Raw genomic sequence first — 17,488 nt, forward strand, 5'->3', positions numbered from 1 at the left:
ATTTCAATCAGCTCTAATAACAATAACAATAATAATAAAATGAACATATGAATATGCCCGCAAATTTCAGCACGGATCGACGTTGAATCCTTGAGAAATATTAACACATCTCAAAAACGTAATACATAATATTCCGATTTATAAATTCAACACGGATATTATAGTTTTATCGTGAACGAACAATGGCAGACGCGAATGCCTTGATTTAAGATTTTGCGAATCAAATAACGTCTACATACCTACAGAAATCAATATCATATATGCAGATCGCATGGTATACGCAAGTAGGTAATTTTTCTTACATAGAAAATTCTATAAATTTTCTTATTTATCATCAAAAAGCATATGTGTACGTTAGAACAATATAACGACGTAGATATGATGAAGTGATTATACACTGTTATAAAAGTCCGGGGACGAGTTAAATTGAATAATGTTTTTATTTATTTTTTGTACAAATTACACTCACACATTCTCACAAGCATACACAGGATCTATACGACACGCAATTGATATTTGCGCGATTACTACACACGAAGTATGGTGATGGAAGAACAAAAATAAATTAAATGCATTGCGTTTCAACAACTGGTATGAAAAATTTACCAATGAATATGTTATAACGATCCTACCTTGATATTCTGTTATAATCGAGCATGACAGGCAACTATAAACAATTGCGATGCTATGTATCACGTATGCAGCTTGTCACTATACGGAATATCAAGTCTCACATTTTCTCCGTCGACCTAGATTATTGCTAATAATAATCCAGCTACACATCTTTTACGAATAAAAAATGAACAAATCAAAGGGCAAAAAAAAAAAAAAGTTCAAATTAAATCCTACTGCAAAATTTTTGACTCTTTTGCATGTAAAAATTGTAACGTTATGTTATTTATTTGAAGCTGCTATACATTGTATAGCTTACTTCGAAGATTTGAAAGTCTTTCCTTTTAATATCTTAAAGCTAAGAAATTTCTTTACAGTTCGTCGTGCTCTTCGTCCTCCTTTTCTTCATCAGCGTCAAGTTCTGACGCCTTTTCAGTCTCAAAAGTGGAATCCTCCTCACCATCTTCTTCTTCTTCCGCTGTCTCGGACAGTGGAATTCCCAGAGTCTTTCTCATTAGCTGTTCAACACTCAACGCGAAGTCCGAAGTCTCCTTTAACATGTAGCCGGATCGCAAAGTCGCAGTTCTGAACATCATAACAGCAATATCCTTTGCCGCTGGATCACTTGGATCTTCCTCAACTCTGCGTAACAGCTCGCGGATCAGTGGATGTCTTGGATTTATTTCCAAAGTTTTCTTCTGATTCAAGTAGTACGATTTTTGTGGGTCGTCCGCCTTCTGATGAGCATTTGATATCGCTAATCTCTCCATGTTTCCGGTCCATCCAAACATGCTCGCTACCAACGCACAGGGCGAGTCTGTCAGACGTTCGGAAACCTGTGCCTTGCTGATCTGATCCTTGAGTGCCTCGTCGTTCAGCCATTTGGTGAGGGGTTCAAAGGTGGTTTTGTACTCCTCAAGGCGCTCCTTGGCCTTGTTTCCTTCGTCAAGGGTGAATCCCTCCTTGGCAACGTTCTGGAACTTCTTACCGTCGAACTCTGGAAGTGAGGAAATGGCGTACTCGTCAACGGCTTCAGTTAGGTACAAAACCTCGTAGCCCTTCTTTAGAAGTCGCTCAACAAACGGAGACTTCTCTACTTCGCCACGCGATGATCCAGCAATGTAGTATATGTGCTGTTGCTGCTCCTTCATTCGGGATACATAATCTCCTAGAGACGTCGTTCCTTTTTGGTTGGAGGACTGGAAGTGGAGGAGTTTGGATAGTCTGGCACGATTGCTGGCATCTTCAATGACCCCCAGTTTCATGTTTGTACTGTATTCTTTCCAGAACTTGTCGTAGTCTTCCTTGGGGATCTTCTTTATCATATCCAATACTTTCCTGATCAGTTTCTTCTTTATAACTTTGATCAATTTGTGCTGCTGCAGGGTCTCACGCGAGACGTTAAGTGGCAGATCATCGCTGTCTACAATACCTCGAATGAATGATAAATAATTTGGCATCATGTCATTAAATTCGTCCGTAATAAACACACGCCTGACAAACAGTTTAATATTATCTCCCTTGGTGCCATACTTATTAAAGCTATCGCCAGGCTGTACCTTAGGAATGAACAACAGAGATTTAAACGTAACTTCACCCTCAGCAACAAAGTGGGTTTTGGCCAAAGGATTGCTGGTATCTTTTGTAAGTGCCTTGTAAAATTCGTTGTATTCGTTGTCCTCAACCTCGTTTGGTTTTCGTGTCCAGATAGGTTTGGAATCGTTCAGGATTTCCCAGTCCCAGATAGTTTTTTCAACAGTTTTAGTTTTTGGCTTATCATCCTCGGATGCTTCCTCGACCTTAGCATCATCCTCCTCAGATTCGGTCTTATCATCTTTTTCAGTCTCCTCGTCTTTCGTAATTTCATCCTCATCAAGGGGTTCTTCAACCTTCATAGTCTTACTGGCCCACAGGTAGATAGGGAAGTTAATGAATTGAGAGTATTTTTTCACTAAGTTCTTCAGTGTATCAGGTTCCAAAAAGTCTGCAGCTTCGTCCTTCAAGTGCAGGCTGTAATTGAAAAGATAGTAGTATTAGAAAAAATTGTCATTGAAAACTAGAAATTAGGGTTGTTCCAAGCTATAGTATTTGAAACATTGAAAAATAAAGTAAAGTTAGAGAAATAGGTAATACGCAGAAAAAACAAATTTTGTTAATAACCAGTGATTTTAACTGTTTGCATTGCAATTTATAATGAAAATGCTTACCTAATTGTCGATCCTCGCTTGAGGGTATCACCTCGTGGATCTTCACCAATGCTATAGCTGGTGCTGTCAGATTCCCAGATCCATTGCTTATCGTCGTTGTGTTTAGATGTAACTACGACTCTGTCAGCTACTAAAAATGAGGAGTAAAATCCAACTCCAAATTGGCCGATCATATCGTTCATGTCTTGTGCGTTAGCAGTGTCCTGTAGTTTTCCCAAAAACTCTGCAGTCCCGGACTTAGCGATAGTTCCAAGATTGTTGATCAGGTCGCTCTTGGTCATACCGATGCCCGTGTCTGTGATGCTAAGTATCTTATTCTCTTTGTCAGCCTTGATCCTTATGGTCAATTCATTGTTAGTTTCTAATACATTCTTGTCTGTCAATGAGAGCAATCTTATTTTGTCCAAAGCATCAGATGCATTGGATATCAATTCTCTAAGGAAGATTTCTTTGTTGCGGTAAAGGGAATTGATGATCAGTTTCATCATACGATTTACTTCAGTTTGGAATGTAAACTTCTCCGCTTTGTCTCGAAGCTCCTTAAGTTGTGCAACATTTAACGTATCAAGTTTAATCGCTTCCTCTTCTCTTTGCACAACTTCATCATCTGGTAAAAAAACAACAATACTTTGTTAGACTTGGAAGATAATGTAAGAATTGGAAAAATATTTTCTTCTCACAACAGTGCCATCAATGTGTTCAGTTCATTATAAATTTTGCATATATGTTTATTGACTCGAGGAGTTTCATTATTTTTCTTATAATCGTCACCTTATTTTGATGTTTTTCACATAGACTTTACACAAAAAATAAATGAAATACTGCATTACATCGTTAAACAGAATGTTGGTTACTTTTCACAATGAGAAGAGACTGATAAGTGCTGTGACAAAATATGGTTTAACATGCCACCATCTGTCGCAACATAACAAGATATGCCGTACAGAAACTGCGTATACAAATAATATAAAAGATCGGAATACAAGTAAGAAAATGGAAGTAAAAACATCAGGTAACATGAGAGTAATACAATGAAATAATGCATTACCTGTTCTCGATCCCTCCCGACTTGATCCGAGGTCATTTTCGACGGTTCCAACATCATCAGCGGGATCCTCGGCCCGGGCGAAGCCTGAAAAGCAATATATATAATCGTTAATATTTGGTTGAACGTAGGAAGAGAATTATGATGGATGCTTTTCGAGATGATCAGAGTAGAAATGAGCCACGAATAGTTCACGATTGATTTAATTAATGCGAGTCAGAACAACGAGGAAATAATTTACCGGCGACCAAAAGAAGCCCGACAACGCAGAGGAAAAACTTTTTCATCGCTCCCTCCTAAGCAGCAGAACAAACCGGTGAAAAAACACACAAAATACAAAACGCCTCGTTGGCACGCTGTGTTCTCTTTAATTGCTTCTCGCCGACTGTCACAGACTCAGAGTTGAAATGGAATTTAGCAAGATGCGAGTTTCGGGTTCGGCCAATGGCGTTCGACCACGCAGTCAACGTGGACCAATCAAAGATCAACCGGTGTTAGCGACTCCATATGTCTCGTTTTCATTGGTTGATCATCCCTGACTACACTTCTACTTTGCTTCTAGAAAATTCAAGATCAACGGACCGGATTTTCTTATCAACAGAGTCTTCTGGTTACGTTACGATAAACTTTTTACCAGGTATAATATGGAAATCATCATCTGTCGATAACAGCACGATCTGGTACCAGACTTCGGTAAGTCGGTAGTAAAGGATCCTTTTCAACCTAGTATTGATTGACCGAGTAGTATTATATGACCGCAGACATTACCGACCGGAAGGTCCTTGGCGTCGAGGGACGAGTGAAGAGAGATTCTCACGGGACTTGAACTTGTGGGAAAAAGATGATCTAGCGAATCACGTTTTATAATTGTTTCTACATTTTTGTATTAAAAAAAAAAATTTAATCGGTCTTTGCTACAGTACAATAGGGAAATGAATAAAACACTCGAACGTCTATGTAACAAAGGAATCCGATTGGAAACTCGAGTTTTTGAGTTACAGCTGGTGAAAAATTGCAGTCACGAGAATCTCACTGCAAGAATAGACTGTTTACAGATTCTAATGAGTTAGTTATAACAAAATAAAATTGAATAAAAAATTATCGCAACTGTTGTACGACATTACCTTTGATATATTAATATCGCGTGGGGTCAAAGTTCATAAACTGAAGCGACCTGACGCGGCCGCTGCTCTTATCACCAAAATACCCTGGTAATCAGGCGGCGAATGTTTTCGTGTATCGCGAAACTCGACCGTATGTAATTCAATTTTTTAATTTTTTTAACCTGGTACTGCCATATGCGATAAGGTTCTCTGCAGTCCCTCTGGCACTGAAACGATATGCAGAATCGGGTCAACAAAACAGAATAATCAAAGATTGGGAAATCGGAATCACTGAAACTTCCAACATAATTGGATCTAGTGAAGAATATTTTGATGCATTTATTAACTACGTAAAGTCATACTTATAGGTATGTAATCCGGGCGTTGAAGAAATACGATATTTCCGAACGACAATGGCAGTATGCTTACGTTGTGTAATAAACAGATTAAGTATCTTCATGCTCTATTTGCTGTACCAACATCTCGATCTGACAATGGGCCGGCGGATATATACAACGTATAAGTCTCATATAACAATAGAATGAAGTTCCTGCACGCAGTTGAATCTTTAATTAGCTCTCTATACATACAACATATTAGGTTTATATTCAAATGAAAAATAAAACGTTTCCGTATACATTACCGGTACCAATACAATTAACAATCATGTCGTGTGTTCGAGTTTCAAAAATGCGAACTGTACGTGTTTTGTGCTTGAGAACCATGCAGACATCAAGATAGTCTATGTCGAAGAGTGTACCCGCAGATTCTCGGATAATCAGCCTTGCTCGAAGTGTTTTGACAAACGGTTGTCATGGACGTGCATACGCAACGGATAACGCAGAACGGCCGCACATGTGCTTCACACTTCGCAAAGTCTATCCGATTGTGTATCGTGCATGTATCGTACGGAACAGACACACCTTTGCAAGCCACAAACGTTTCTTTGAGTGGTAAACCGATGCCCAAATACATGTAAAAATGAAACTTGCGTACGAGCGAAGCCGAAGTAGCGTAGCCAGCCATAATATTATCACCAAATGCTCTGCTTCTAAAAGCTGGTATTGTAGTTCAGTAGGAAATGACGCATCGAAATTGAACCGAAATCGGTTAGCTCGAAATAAAATCGACGGAATGCCGACGTCAGTATATACGGATCACTCCATAATGCACGTACAAAGACAACGAAGGGGGGTAAACGGTTCGAAATCGACCACATCAGCTGATACATATTATGGTATCCAACCCTGGCCGCAAACCGTATGAATAAAAAAGGAGTGAGGGATATTTTACAGTTATCAGCTACGGCACTGCGCGTGTCATGCATGTAGGAGCATGTCGTATAGGGGTGTGTATACATACGTATGCCTCCATGCAATATGTACAATCGCATGTGTATAATACCACCTATGACCGGGAGCCCTCAGACGCTGTCACTTGCCTTCCGGTCTTCTTCAACTTCATTTCGAATCGTTCCACTTTGTTCTCAAACGCCGGATAGACAAGCCTCTGAATTTTTTGTCGTCGATGCGGTAATATCGCATTTGGTCATTAGTCAGTCGTTCTGTCGCCAATAGACGCGGGATCAGCTGCCGCAGTTCCGAGGGCTGAAAAGTTTCCCACGATTTTCGTCATTTCCAAAGAATTATTCCAACGGTGAGTAATATTGCATCTATGTTATACAGCTACAATACCGCGTACCGGCCAAATGTCTTATTTCATCGTTTCAACATTGTAAAATCTACGCTGTTACAGCGGTGGTAATAAATTTATATACTCGCATGGAGTGAAATAAACATTTAAGTGCAAAGTTCAATGTCGGTCGTTAGCATTTTTCGTAAACCGCTGCATAGTATAACATACAATGTATGTAGGTTCATACATATTCAAGTTTTTTATTCAATCAACAATCTATTATATGATAATCGTTTTTTTATTTCGTTTGTTTATTGTTTCGCTTATTCTCTGCAGCGAGCTGACGTGGATTATATCACTTGTGTAGTTACAGCAGTGTTGTCATAGGATGTTAATTCCATTCTTTCTAACATGTATGTAGTAATAAATAATTTAGTACGTATGACTCTTTATGTGGCCGTACACTTGGGATCGAAGTCAGCAACGAACCGATAATTGGTGAAATCGTTTGGTAGTTACATATCGACAAATCGACGTGATCATACTTTCAAGGAATAAGTTTTTATTGATAAAGTATTGGAAATCGACTGCTAATTCTTCGCGTAGGTCAGCATTCACACGCTGCAGGTAGTTCGATTCTGTTATAGGCACATTAATCTGGAGCATTTCACACGATTGTTTTTCAACTGATTGGAACTAGAGTAAATAATCTAATCATCATAAACCGTTCTAGTACACATGGTGATGTTGCCATAGTCCCCTGAGGCAGGGTGTGTGTGTACATTTGAAAGTCGAGAAAGATTGTGAACCGTTGGATTGTCAATACATAATTCATAAACACCACTAATTATCTAACACAAATAATATGTTCAGTGCCAACGTGTGCTTTTCCAAAGACGGCGATTATACACGTGACATAATTAATTGTCAAATTCACTAATATTCGCGGATATATTTGGTCATCCACACGTCACGACCGCAGGTCGAACACAACGATCGTTATTTTCTAGGAGCAGTCATAACACTTTACATGGAGGAGTGCCGCCCCAAATTGTCACTATAATACGGCGAAAATAGTCGTCGACACACGTGAAATCGATAGACAAAAAAATTTGTAATTACACGACCACAGTTTTCTTCGAATACGACTTATTTTATATATGTTAGAGTTAGAAACGTCGGATTATATTCAAACGCACGAGTTCAAATACAGGTAAAACAGAAAACCAAATTGGCTTTGATATTCAGTTTGACATTGCCTCAAATATGTTATGTACGCTATATTTATACTAAGGTTAAAATGTAAACAGTTTATAACAGGAAAGAGATATTGTAGAGACAGATTTATCGGAAGAAACGAAACCGCGAAAGTGTTTCGATATCAAGCCCACGTGCGGTATATCTACAGTACAAGGCTCGTATTTGAATACTTTATAGATAAGATAGCGACGATCATGAGGGTCTATATATCGGAGGGGAGCTTGAACGAAGTTCATTGCCTGACCATAGGATATACGAATTGGGTATAACGGCCCTGATCATAGGATTGCAAGACAAATTGCCGTCTGCTGATGAAATTTTCATAAATCCCAATTGAAAGTTCATCCAACCGCATGCATGCGCGATTGAAAATCAGAAAAATTATCGCAACTACGAAGGCAATGAGGCATAAAAATTTCATTAATTACTTATCCATTGATTTTCTCGGTCATGTCGAGTCGTCTGTTGGAAACGGGTCGCTGACCCGAACTTACAGACGCTCGTTCAACTTTCGTGCAATTTTAAAAATGTATAGAATTTGATCGATTGCCCCCGAGAACCCTACCGCTTCACTCCTTCAGGCCCAAGTCCGAAAGCAACGAAATCGCAAAGTTGGAAGTTGAATTTATTACACCAAGAAGACGCCGGTAGCCTTGCCCGCATTCACGTGCCTTGACCCGCATACAATGGTGCGGTATAATTGGCCGATTATTAATTCGGCTGGTTACATAACGTGGGTTATACATAATATAACGTAACATAACATAGAACAGGAAACCGGTGTCTCGAAATTAAGAATGCGCGCCTGTGTTTTGAATAAATCATCCTCATTGACTTCCGCGCGATTCGTCAGATGACTCGTGTAAGAATCGTCAATTTGTTTTTTTCTTGTTTTCTGTCAAAGAGGATATAAAAGTTTTCGAATAAATGAGCAAAAACGACACTTGTACAAATTATGTTATAATATTATCGAGTTATCAAGGCCTCAGCCACGCTTAACGAGAGGAACCTTACAGACATTATTAATCCGCCAGTTATAGAATATCCGACGATAAGCGTATTATATCAGATATATATCGTCGTTCAAAGTGCAAACTTCGAATACGTTTTGGTTGATCGATTTCCCGTATACGTTTAATTAAACGTTGCGTGTATTTCAATCGATTCGCTCTTTTACAATATCCAAGTTTCCTTCTCAAAATATGTTTCGAGAACGATGTAAGGAAAAAATGTCTCCAATATTTGGAACTTGACCGTTCCAAACTACGATGTCTTTTGTTTTCTTACAAATTTCTCTTCTCCCTGAACCTGAATACCTGGAGGGGTTACGCCACTGGAATTTTCCCCCCGATACTTCCGCCGTTGTTTCGGCGTATATAACACATGGATCAGGGGTAGTAGCAACGCGGTGTCAGACACGTTCAGGACTACGGACACAGGGGGTATGAACTACTGACCGGCCAGTAGTGACTGTGTCGGCATGATCAGGCGAGGTTGAAAACTTTCACGGGGAGTTTTAGTACAGGGAGGAAAGGAATAATTTTTAAGCGATTTTGAGGGTGTTAAGCTCGGCTGAACTCGGGGACAAAAACAAATTAACTTTAAACTTGGCATTATGTTTAATTGGAGGGTTAAACATAAAAATACGTCGCTGAGTGAGTTCGCATCCGTGGATGCAGTGTAAATGTGTAATAATATAATTGATGTCGTAATGATACAGTGTCGACCATTTTTATCAAAATTTTGTTATTTCACTAATACAATTTTCTTCATTTTTACGGTAGCTCCAGATACTTATACTTTCTGCAATGCTTTAAAGACTCGAAAGATTATATTGTTAAGTTTTTCACGACCAGAATCGTGCAGTATTTTGCCCAGTTGTATAAATAACGCGTCACGTGGTTCAAAAATATATAGACACTGGTACCAATTCGGATTCTCTTGATCTTCCTTAAGCTTGTACTTTCAAAGGAAGATCACACACAGGCACGCACACTCGACTCATTGATTGAGTGTTTTATTTTAGTAGGTTGAATAATCTGCTATCACCCTGAAGCCAATGCTAATCTGATATGGATGTGACCCTGCGCTATAAAATAAATATTGCCTGTTCAGAATGTCGTATTTCATTTTATTCCGTATTTTTTATATCTTACCCGTGATGTTGGAGAATAAATACCCACGCGCATAAGCCCACGTGTATAGCGTATAATGTCAGCGAGTGCATGGTCAATATTCATGTATAAACTCTTGAAAATTTGGGAAACGATCATATAGTTGAAATTTTCCAGTAGTACTACATATAAAAAACTTCACCGCAGTGAAACCATACCTACATACGTATAGATATGAGATGTGCAAGCCATGCCTGCGACATCTTTGACCTGGACTGTTTGCAGATCTGGTGATCATATAAGTACCATGAAACACGTCCGGCTGCTATCATTCCTCCAGACTGTATATAAAAAAGGATTCGTTGAATAATTTATCTGACGGCATTTACCGATATATGCAATAAACTGTCGGGAATCAAGCCAGAGCGCAGGTCACGATCTTGGACCTTACACCGTATCCGTGGCCATTATTTATGACTCAAAACGTGACTTGGTTATGTCCTAATTACTAGCTGTACAATACTGGCGCTAGCGATGAGACAAAATAACGAATTTGCCATGGGAAAGGGAAGAAAGTATTGCTCTGATATATGTTTTTTTTTTTTTTTTTTTACTTGTCAACACTACACCAAATTGTAAAATCAAAAAATACCGAATCAGTAAACACCTAAATTCATGGACACATTGGTCTAGGTTTTCGAATCGCGGAATTAGACTTTACGCTTTGTGTGTTTATCGTTTTTCTTTCCGAGCAAGTCAATATTTTCGTCGATGTAAGGATATAACGCAGTTAAGCCGAAAACTTTCCAGCCGTAAAAAAAAATTTCTAACGACAATCCAACACTATTTGAATTCTATTATATACCTATAAAATAGAGGTAAGGTCCTCGTTAGTGATAAATTCTGGCCAGGGTAGAATAACATCTGTACTGATTTTACTTTCCTACCATTCGGATCAACACTGAATAATATTGAATATAATACAACCTAATAAGCTCTGTTGGATCAAATACCAAATATTTCAAGGTTTAGTCATTATTTACTGTGTCACAGAATATGATCAGAGCATGAAATTGTGACAAGAATCTCTTTTCTATCACTTCTGGAGCGATTTCATGATATCTCCGTGAGATAATTTTCTGCTGCACATTCTGATCTCCGATCAAAGCTGAATTTGCACGTCTGTTAAGGCGGCATTTAAGGCTAAAAATAGATTTTCGGTTTTTCACATTTTTATATATTTTCACCCCTCCTCTGAATGGATCCCCGTATCGATTTTTGCCCTAAAAAAATGTTTGGGGTGAAAACCTTTGGTTCTCATGAGTCTGCATACTGCAACTCTTTGAGAATTTAAACTTTAAATGCATTTTCATCCACTTTTTATTTTTCAAACTTACGCGTAAGGTTTTTCCTACACTTTCTGATCGATTCACGTAAAATTTTTACACGTTGTTTTTTTTAAGTATTCTTCACACATTATCATAGGATTTGGCTTAAATTCTTTCGTGGGAGTAAGATATCCTGAATATTATGTTGAAAAACGGGTAATTTTTTGTCACGATTCTCAAAAATGATACATTTGCTTTGAAAATGAAGCGATTGAAAAAATCCTACAACAACTTATGGGCAATTGCAAGTGGATTTGCAAACTTTGCGAGCAATGAATTTTCGTCTTTTTAGACTCTATTAAGCTTGCACTCGGTGCATCACCCTAGTACATTTAAATGAGAATCTAATGAAAAAATTTACTCTAAAAGATGTAAGAAATGCATAGGTACCTAAAACCACTGAAATTTAAAAAAATTTTCCTACGTGAGAAAGAAATTAACTAAAATACTCAGGAATTTTCTGAAATTCCTGTAAATGCTCCCTTAAGAGGATGTCCTTACCGAACACGTTAAATATCACTTATTTTGCTTATCATCGATGTGAAAATATCGCAGTCAGCGCAATTCTACATGCTAAGTGGAATACAATGAAAAAAAAAATTTGTTTTACCCAACAATAATGCCTGAAGAACTGTATTCCTACAATTTAATTACCTTGAGTTATTTTGACACGACGGTAAAAAAATCTTTCATAGTTTTATTCGGTATTGCATGTGAAATTGCGCTGACAGCGGTATTTTCGTATCAGTGCTGCGTAGGTTTCGATAATAGTAAAAATAAGTGACATTTTACTCGGTCGGTATAGAGAGACTACATCATTTTCTTAAGCCATAGAATTTTCACATCACAAGCGAGTTACCAGGCAATTGGTACACGCGCGAAGCGGCTCTTGTCGACGCCCAAATAATACAGCCCTACTTGGTTGGTCTTCACATTATTACTCACTGTATTACGTAATTCGTAAACGCCGTTCGCCGTCTCTCTCTGCAGACAACCGGGAATGTGGTTGTTATCTAGTTAGTTCACCGAAGTCAGCTGCGTCACAGTTGAACACGCTTGTCGCACGCACGGCATATTCTCATTCCCTCTTTATCAGCGCGATGAGAGGCGATCGCTTCGCATTTTAAATGCCGTGCGGTTGCCAGAGAGAAACGGAAAATGGAGGAGTCCGGAGGGGGGAGGAATTCGTGTGAGTCATCAGACTCAGGTTCGCATGACGTTTCCAGGGATGTTCAACAGACCGCAGAGTGCGGCTACCAGACAGGAGGCTGAGATGATGAACAAGGCCCAACGGGCCATACACGGAACCACGGACATCTTGGAGAAGCTGCGTCTGCTCTGCCTGGCCAGGGGTGCCAACGGCATCCTTGGTTTGGGTAGGTGAGTTCGATTTCCGATCTACTCACCCTGCACCACTGATATTGTATATTTAATGTCAGAGCCCTGCACTAACTGCTGCACTAACCGCAAATCCAGTAGATAAGGTTTACTCTGACGCCATCTTGAATCGCGCTCTTGACGAAAGCGAAAAACTCGTCACGTCACGCGGTTACTTATACACAATTGGGTTCAATATATATCAATTGCACTGGTAATGCATTTACGATCAGCTTATGAATGTCCATTTTAGTAGCCATTTCAAATACAACTCGTCAAGCGTGGAATTGACGATCGTTGTTGGACGGTTGATTTACTGAACACTTATAATTAGACGTAATAATGACCATACATGGGTATTATTAACTGCTGTAATATTAACTTTAATGACTCGTTCGTTGTGCCGGTGAAAAAATATTATTGAGAAATTTCAGTACACACTGTTATTACGACATTGAGGATGTAATGATTTGAAAATATTTTATACAAACTAATATTTTATAAATGGTGCACTCGTTATAGCAATCGCTTCGGGTCAATTGAGATGCTCAGCGTAATATCTAAAAAATTTCCATGTCCCAGCTGCCTTGTCACAATTTACTTACAACTTCGTACGACTATTAGAATATGGAAAAATCTAATTTTCGCCCAGAATCGTTGAATTTTGATAGTTTATTCGATTTTTCATCCGTCATATTGGATCCGCCATCTTGGATTTAGAAATTATCAAATTCTGACTTGAGATTCGTGACCAGTGACCCTAAAAAACTTACGAGCAAGAATATTCAGGCCAAAGTATTGATAATCTGCGTATTTGAACGGGTCCTTGTCGCTATTCTGAAGTTTTATTATATCTGAATCGGGTGGAAGAAAACTTTCTCAATAATGGCCAGAATACTGTATTTATACTCTTTAGGTAATAATTGTTTTTCCATTGCGATTAAGCGATTTGCAATTGGTGACGAGGCTGCAGCAGCGGCAGGCCATTGTGTCCGTATTTAACTTGCCCTCGTAGTTATGACGACATCGCTGCACCATTGATTGCATGACGCCCGATGACGAATCAGTTTCGTGCGGTCTGATTTCATTCCAAACAAATCACATATAACTATTTCGGCACCTTCCAGATGCTTTCGACGAATGGACGACGACGGAAACAAACAACTGAGCCTGGAGGAACTCAGCAATGGAATTCGCGAAACTGGGCTTGATTTATCGGACGCAGAAATAGCGGAGATGTTCAAGGCTCTCGATACCGATGGAAGCGGCGGGGTCAACGTTACGGAATTTCTTGTGGCAGTCAGGGTGAGAAATTGATACATCCGTTTCGCTGTCTAAGTCGTTAATTAAACCTACGATTTATGGGATTATTTTACGGGGCTGTAATTCGAAAAGTTCACAAGCTTTTTGAATTTTTTCAGCCGCACATGAACGACTCGCGCAAGAAGGTTGTCGAGCAGGCATTCAAGAAGTTGGACAAAACCGGAGATGGAAAGATAACGGTGGAGGACTTGAAGGGTGTTTACAACGTGAAATCTCATCCACGTTACATGAGCGGCGAGGAGTCCGAGGAAAGCATTCTCAACAAGTTTCTCGAGAACTTTGAACAAGACGCGACTAAGAATGGAGTCGTGAGTCATTTTTTTTTTCAACTCAATTCTTTCCTTATTAGAAATCGCGGAAGTCCTTGTATATCGTACACTTCCTTCTATTAATTCTGATACTTCCATGATGCCTCTTTGATCTTTGATATTTTTATGATATTTCCTTGTTCCTTACGCTTTGCCAAACTGTGTCGATGGCAAGGAAGTTACGCCGCAACGAAGATTAAACCTTGATCACATTAGCATGTAAATGTATCCACTTCTCGATTAAGATCGGCGCGATTTGGGACCTTTCTCTGTATAGATAAACGAATGATCACGAGTTTATAGATTCTGAATTTTCAGGTTACCGAAGAGGAGTTTATGAATTACTATAGCGCGATCAGCGCCAGTATCGACCACGATGCATACTTCGATCTGATGATGCGTCAAGCGTACAAATTATAGATCCTATATACCTATATATCTGCAAAAGACATAATCATTTTATACACGCACTTGTGAGTTGCTGTATCAAATGTTCTGTTCGTAAATTATTACAATATGTCAAAAGAAAAAGACACTTTTTCATATAATAATACCCCGGAGCCTAGGTTGTGTTATTATTAATTACCTCCAAAAGTCTAGACTAACCTGTGATTACATATTTACCGGCATGTTATTATTTTTATTATTATACTTGTTTACTGCGTATAAAGTGGAATAAAATATGTATTCATAATTTATACTTTTCGTTTTACTCATTAGTACTATTTACTTAAACGACGTTTATGTAGTTTCAACTACATAATATCAAACATCCAATCGCGGTGAATCGAACAATAATTTTCATTTTCCACTTGGCGTATAACGTTGCGCTTCGAGTTAAAAAATTCTGTCGACGTCGAGGCGCTGCAATCAAGGCTACATATACAAATTACATACTGTATCCCCTTTGACGCCTTCTAAGTATGAGTAACTAAGTTAGATACGTGTATCACGCATCCCAGCACTCGCTTTATCGCTCATCTATGTTGAAGTTATCTTTTGTGTGTCAACACCTCTACGTATTACAAATGCATACAATAACATAAAATACAGCAAGTCCTTTGTTTGACGCTGCGTTAGAATTTAACGGAAAACGGTTAAATGAATCAAGAAAAACGGAAGAAAAAGAAAAACACAGGTAAATTTATAAGAACAGATGACGAGTGAACAGAAACAAAACGTTTCTTGCCTTGTTGATACTTGATCTTATAATGCGGATTGCAGATTCGAGGACTTTACGATACAGAATCAAGGCAATATTGCAGTAATTAAACAATTTACTATTGCATATATATATACTTCGGGAGAGAAACAGAATTTCGTAACTCACTTCTAATTTCAATAGCTTTAGAAATCGTGGCTTTCGTTATAATTGCAACAGTCCAAATGCAGGTCATCAAGAGCAATTTAGATTAGTCAATTACGAGATTGAATTTCGGTCAATGGCGAGTAACTTAAATGTTTCGATTCCCGTTCTCCCGTCGCTGTTTCTTGATCATCATTTTTTAATCCACAATTTTATTCTCCCTGCTCATCGACGATAACGAACTCAAAAAAAAAAAAACAAGTAATAATTAACCTTTGCTTCGCCGTCTGCCGCAGTTGCAGCAGGTCGTTTTGTCTTGATAGAACGTACTGCATAATCACGGTTCTCTTGCGTCATTCGCGTTGCGAGCAGTAATTATTGCATACCGATATACTTAGCTGGAGGTAATCTGTACATGATAATGGTCGAAAAAGATTGTCAAATGATGTATGCCTTGGATAATAAATTGTAGCCGTGATTACTGCGTGATAAATCCAAACTGCAGGTTGGTTTATTCCGTTCGTGCATTTCCTTAAACACACTATTAGAAATGCGATGTTACATGTAACACCAAAATTATTCTATAAAAGTCCTCACTATTTTGGTGTTGATTTTAAGACCACTTGGTGTTAAGAATCGAACGATTTACTACGATGATGTTTAATTTGACATTAATCGGTGTGGACTTTTGTCAATACTATGAATTTTTCGACAGTGCTTGGTTTTATACACGTCTACATTACAGGAATCGAATTTCTTCTGTATGATTATGGATCAGACCGAGAAGAAAGATGAAAAAAAACTTGCATCGGCCGGGAATCGAACCCGGGCCGCCCGCGTGGCAGGCGAGCATTCTACCACTGAACCACCGATGCTGTACATGTCGTTGTATGTATTTTATATAATAATGAACATAATCTATCGCATTTAACCAGATTTAGGCACACACACACAAACACATTATATACCTATATAAATATATTGCAAAATTTGCAAACGAAAAATTTTACGTTGATATCGATGAGAATTGGAATGGTTTGCGAATATCTCGAAGAAGTGGAAAAAAAAATTATCCTCCCCGGCGGGGAATCGAACCCCGGTCTCCCGCGTGACAGGCGGGGATACTTACCACTATACTACCGAGGACTTGAGATTCGTAACTTTTGATTGGTCATGAAAGGAAAGCGTGGTGCGATAGGTACGACAAATATGACCGTTGGTTCAGCGTAGCGACGAATATTTTTGTCACTAAAAAGCTGAGAGCATTTGACTTGAATTGATACTTGAAATGATGTTGGTTAAAGTAAATTATAGACGAGAATAACCGGTTCAACATCAAACGTGACAGATTTGGAAGTTTTTCAACCTCGTATTGAGTAAACAAATCGAAATGTCGATTTTATTTTTCGAGAATGATAGAATATGTGTTGAATATCGTTAAACCGTGAGCGTAGTGTCGAAACTTAACGATTAATATATCCGATTTTAGTCATCATTTGGCGCGATGAACGAATGCACATTTTGCAGCGGTGAGAAGAGACAGAATTTCGTACAAATTAATGAATTTACTGAAAAAGGAAGATATTCGAATTGTTACAAGTATTTAGAATGTCTAAATAATTTTTATCACCAAATTTGGCACTTTTCATAGTAGCGGAAGAAAAAATTATTCACATATTTATTCAAGTATTGTTCAATGTTTAAAATGACCTAATTCCGAGTAAAAAATATTTCAATAGCTTTTGTCGACTCAAATTCCTTACATTTTGAGCCACTCGAGTTTTTTTAAAAACGTCTCTTCCCACCGCTT

The 17,488-nt window shown here is 38.5% G+C and overlaps 2 protein-coding genes and 2 non-coding genes across 6 annotated transcripts; 1 reads left to right on the forward strand and 3 right to left on the reverse strand.

Annotated features, from left to right (window-relative positions):
• Positions 1-421: 421 nt before the first annotated feature.
• Positions 422-4,265, reverse strand: LOC107225664 (endoplasmin). Its single transcript, XM_015666203.2, has 4 exons — positions 4,106-4,265; positions 3,868-3,951; positions 2,820-3,426; positions 422-2,622 (listed from the first exon to the last, which is right to left on the reverse strand). Exons 1-4 carry the CDS (start codon positions 4,149-4,151, stop codon positions 984-986), a joined length of 2,376 nt encoding a protein of 791 aa, XP_015521689.1. The 5' UTR covers positions 4,152-4,265; the 3' UTR covers positions 422-983.
• Positions 4,266-6,411: 2,146 nt separating this feature from the next.
• On the forward strand, positions 6,412-15,070 carry LOC107225687 (calcyphosin-like protein). 3 transcript variants are annotated; one of them, XM_015666229.2, is made up of 5 exons: positions 6,412-6,623; positions 12,591-12,744; positions 13,869-14,046; positions 14,163-14,372; positions 14,691-15,070. In XM_015666229.2, the coding sequence occupies exons 2-5, from the start codon at positions 12,593-12,595 to the stop codon at positions 14,790-14,792; spliced, it is 642 nt and encodes a 213-aa protein (XP_015521715.1). In that variant the 5' UTR covers positions 6,412-6,623; positions 12,591-12,592; the 3' UTR covers positions 14,793-15,070. The 3 variants fall into 3 exon arrangements, with proteins under 3 accessions (XP_015521715.1, XP_015521714.1, XP_046594649.1); XM_015666228.2 differs by lacking the exon at positions 6,412-6,623 and adding an exon at positions 9,463-9,517; XM_046738693.1 differs by lacking the exon at positions 6,412-6,623 and adding an exon at positions 9,532-9,550.
• A 1,412-nt stretch (positions 15,071-16,482) lies between these two features.
• On the reverse strand, positions 16,483-16,553 carry Trnag-gcc. The gene has a single exon. It is a non-coding gene; the product is annotated as a tRNA-Gly (tRNA).
• A 199-nt stretch (positions 16,554-16,752) lies between these two features.
• Trnad-guc lies at positions 16,753-16,824 on the reverse strand. The gene has a single exon. It is a non-coding gene; the product is annotated as a tRNA-Asp (tRNA).
• Positions 16,825-17,488: the final 664 nt, after the last annotated feature.

This window comes from Neodiprion lecontei, chromosome 4 (genome assembly GCF_021901455.1).
Source record: "Neodiprion lecontei isolate iyNeoLeco1 chromosome 4, iyNeoLeco1.1, whole genome shotgun sequence".
NCBI classification, from domain to species: Eukaryota; Metazoa; Arthropoda; class Insecta; order Hymenoptera; family Diprionidae; genus Neodiprion; species Neodiprion lecontei.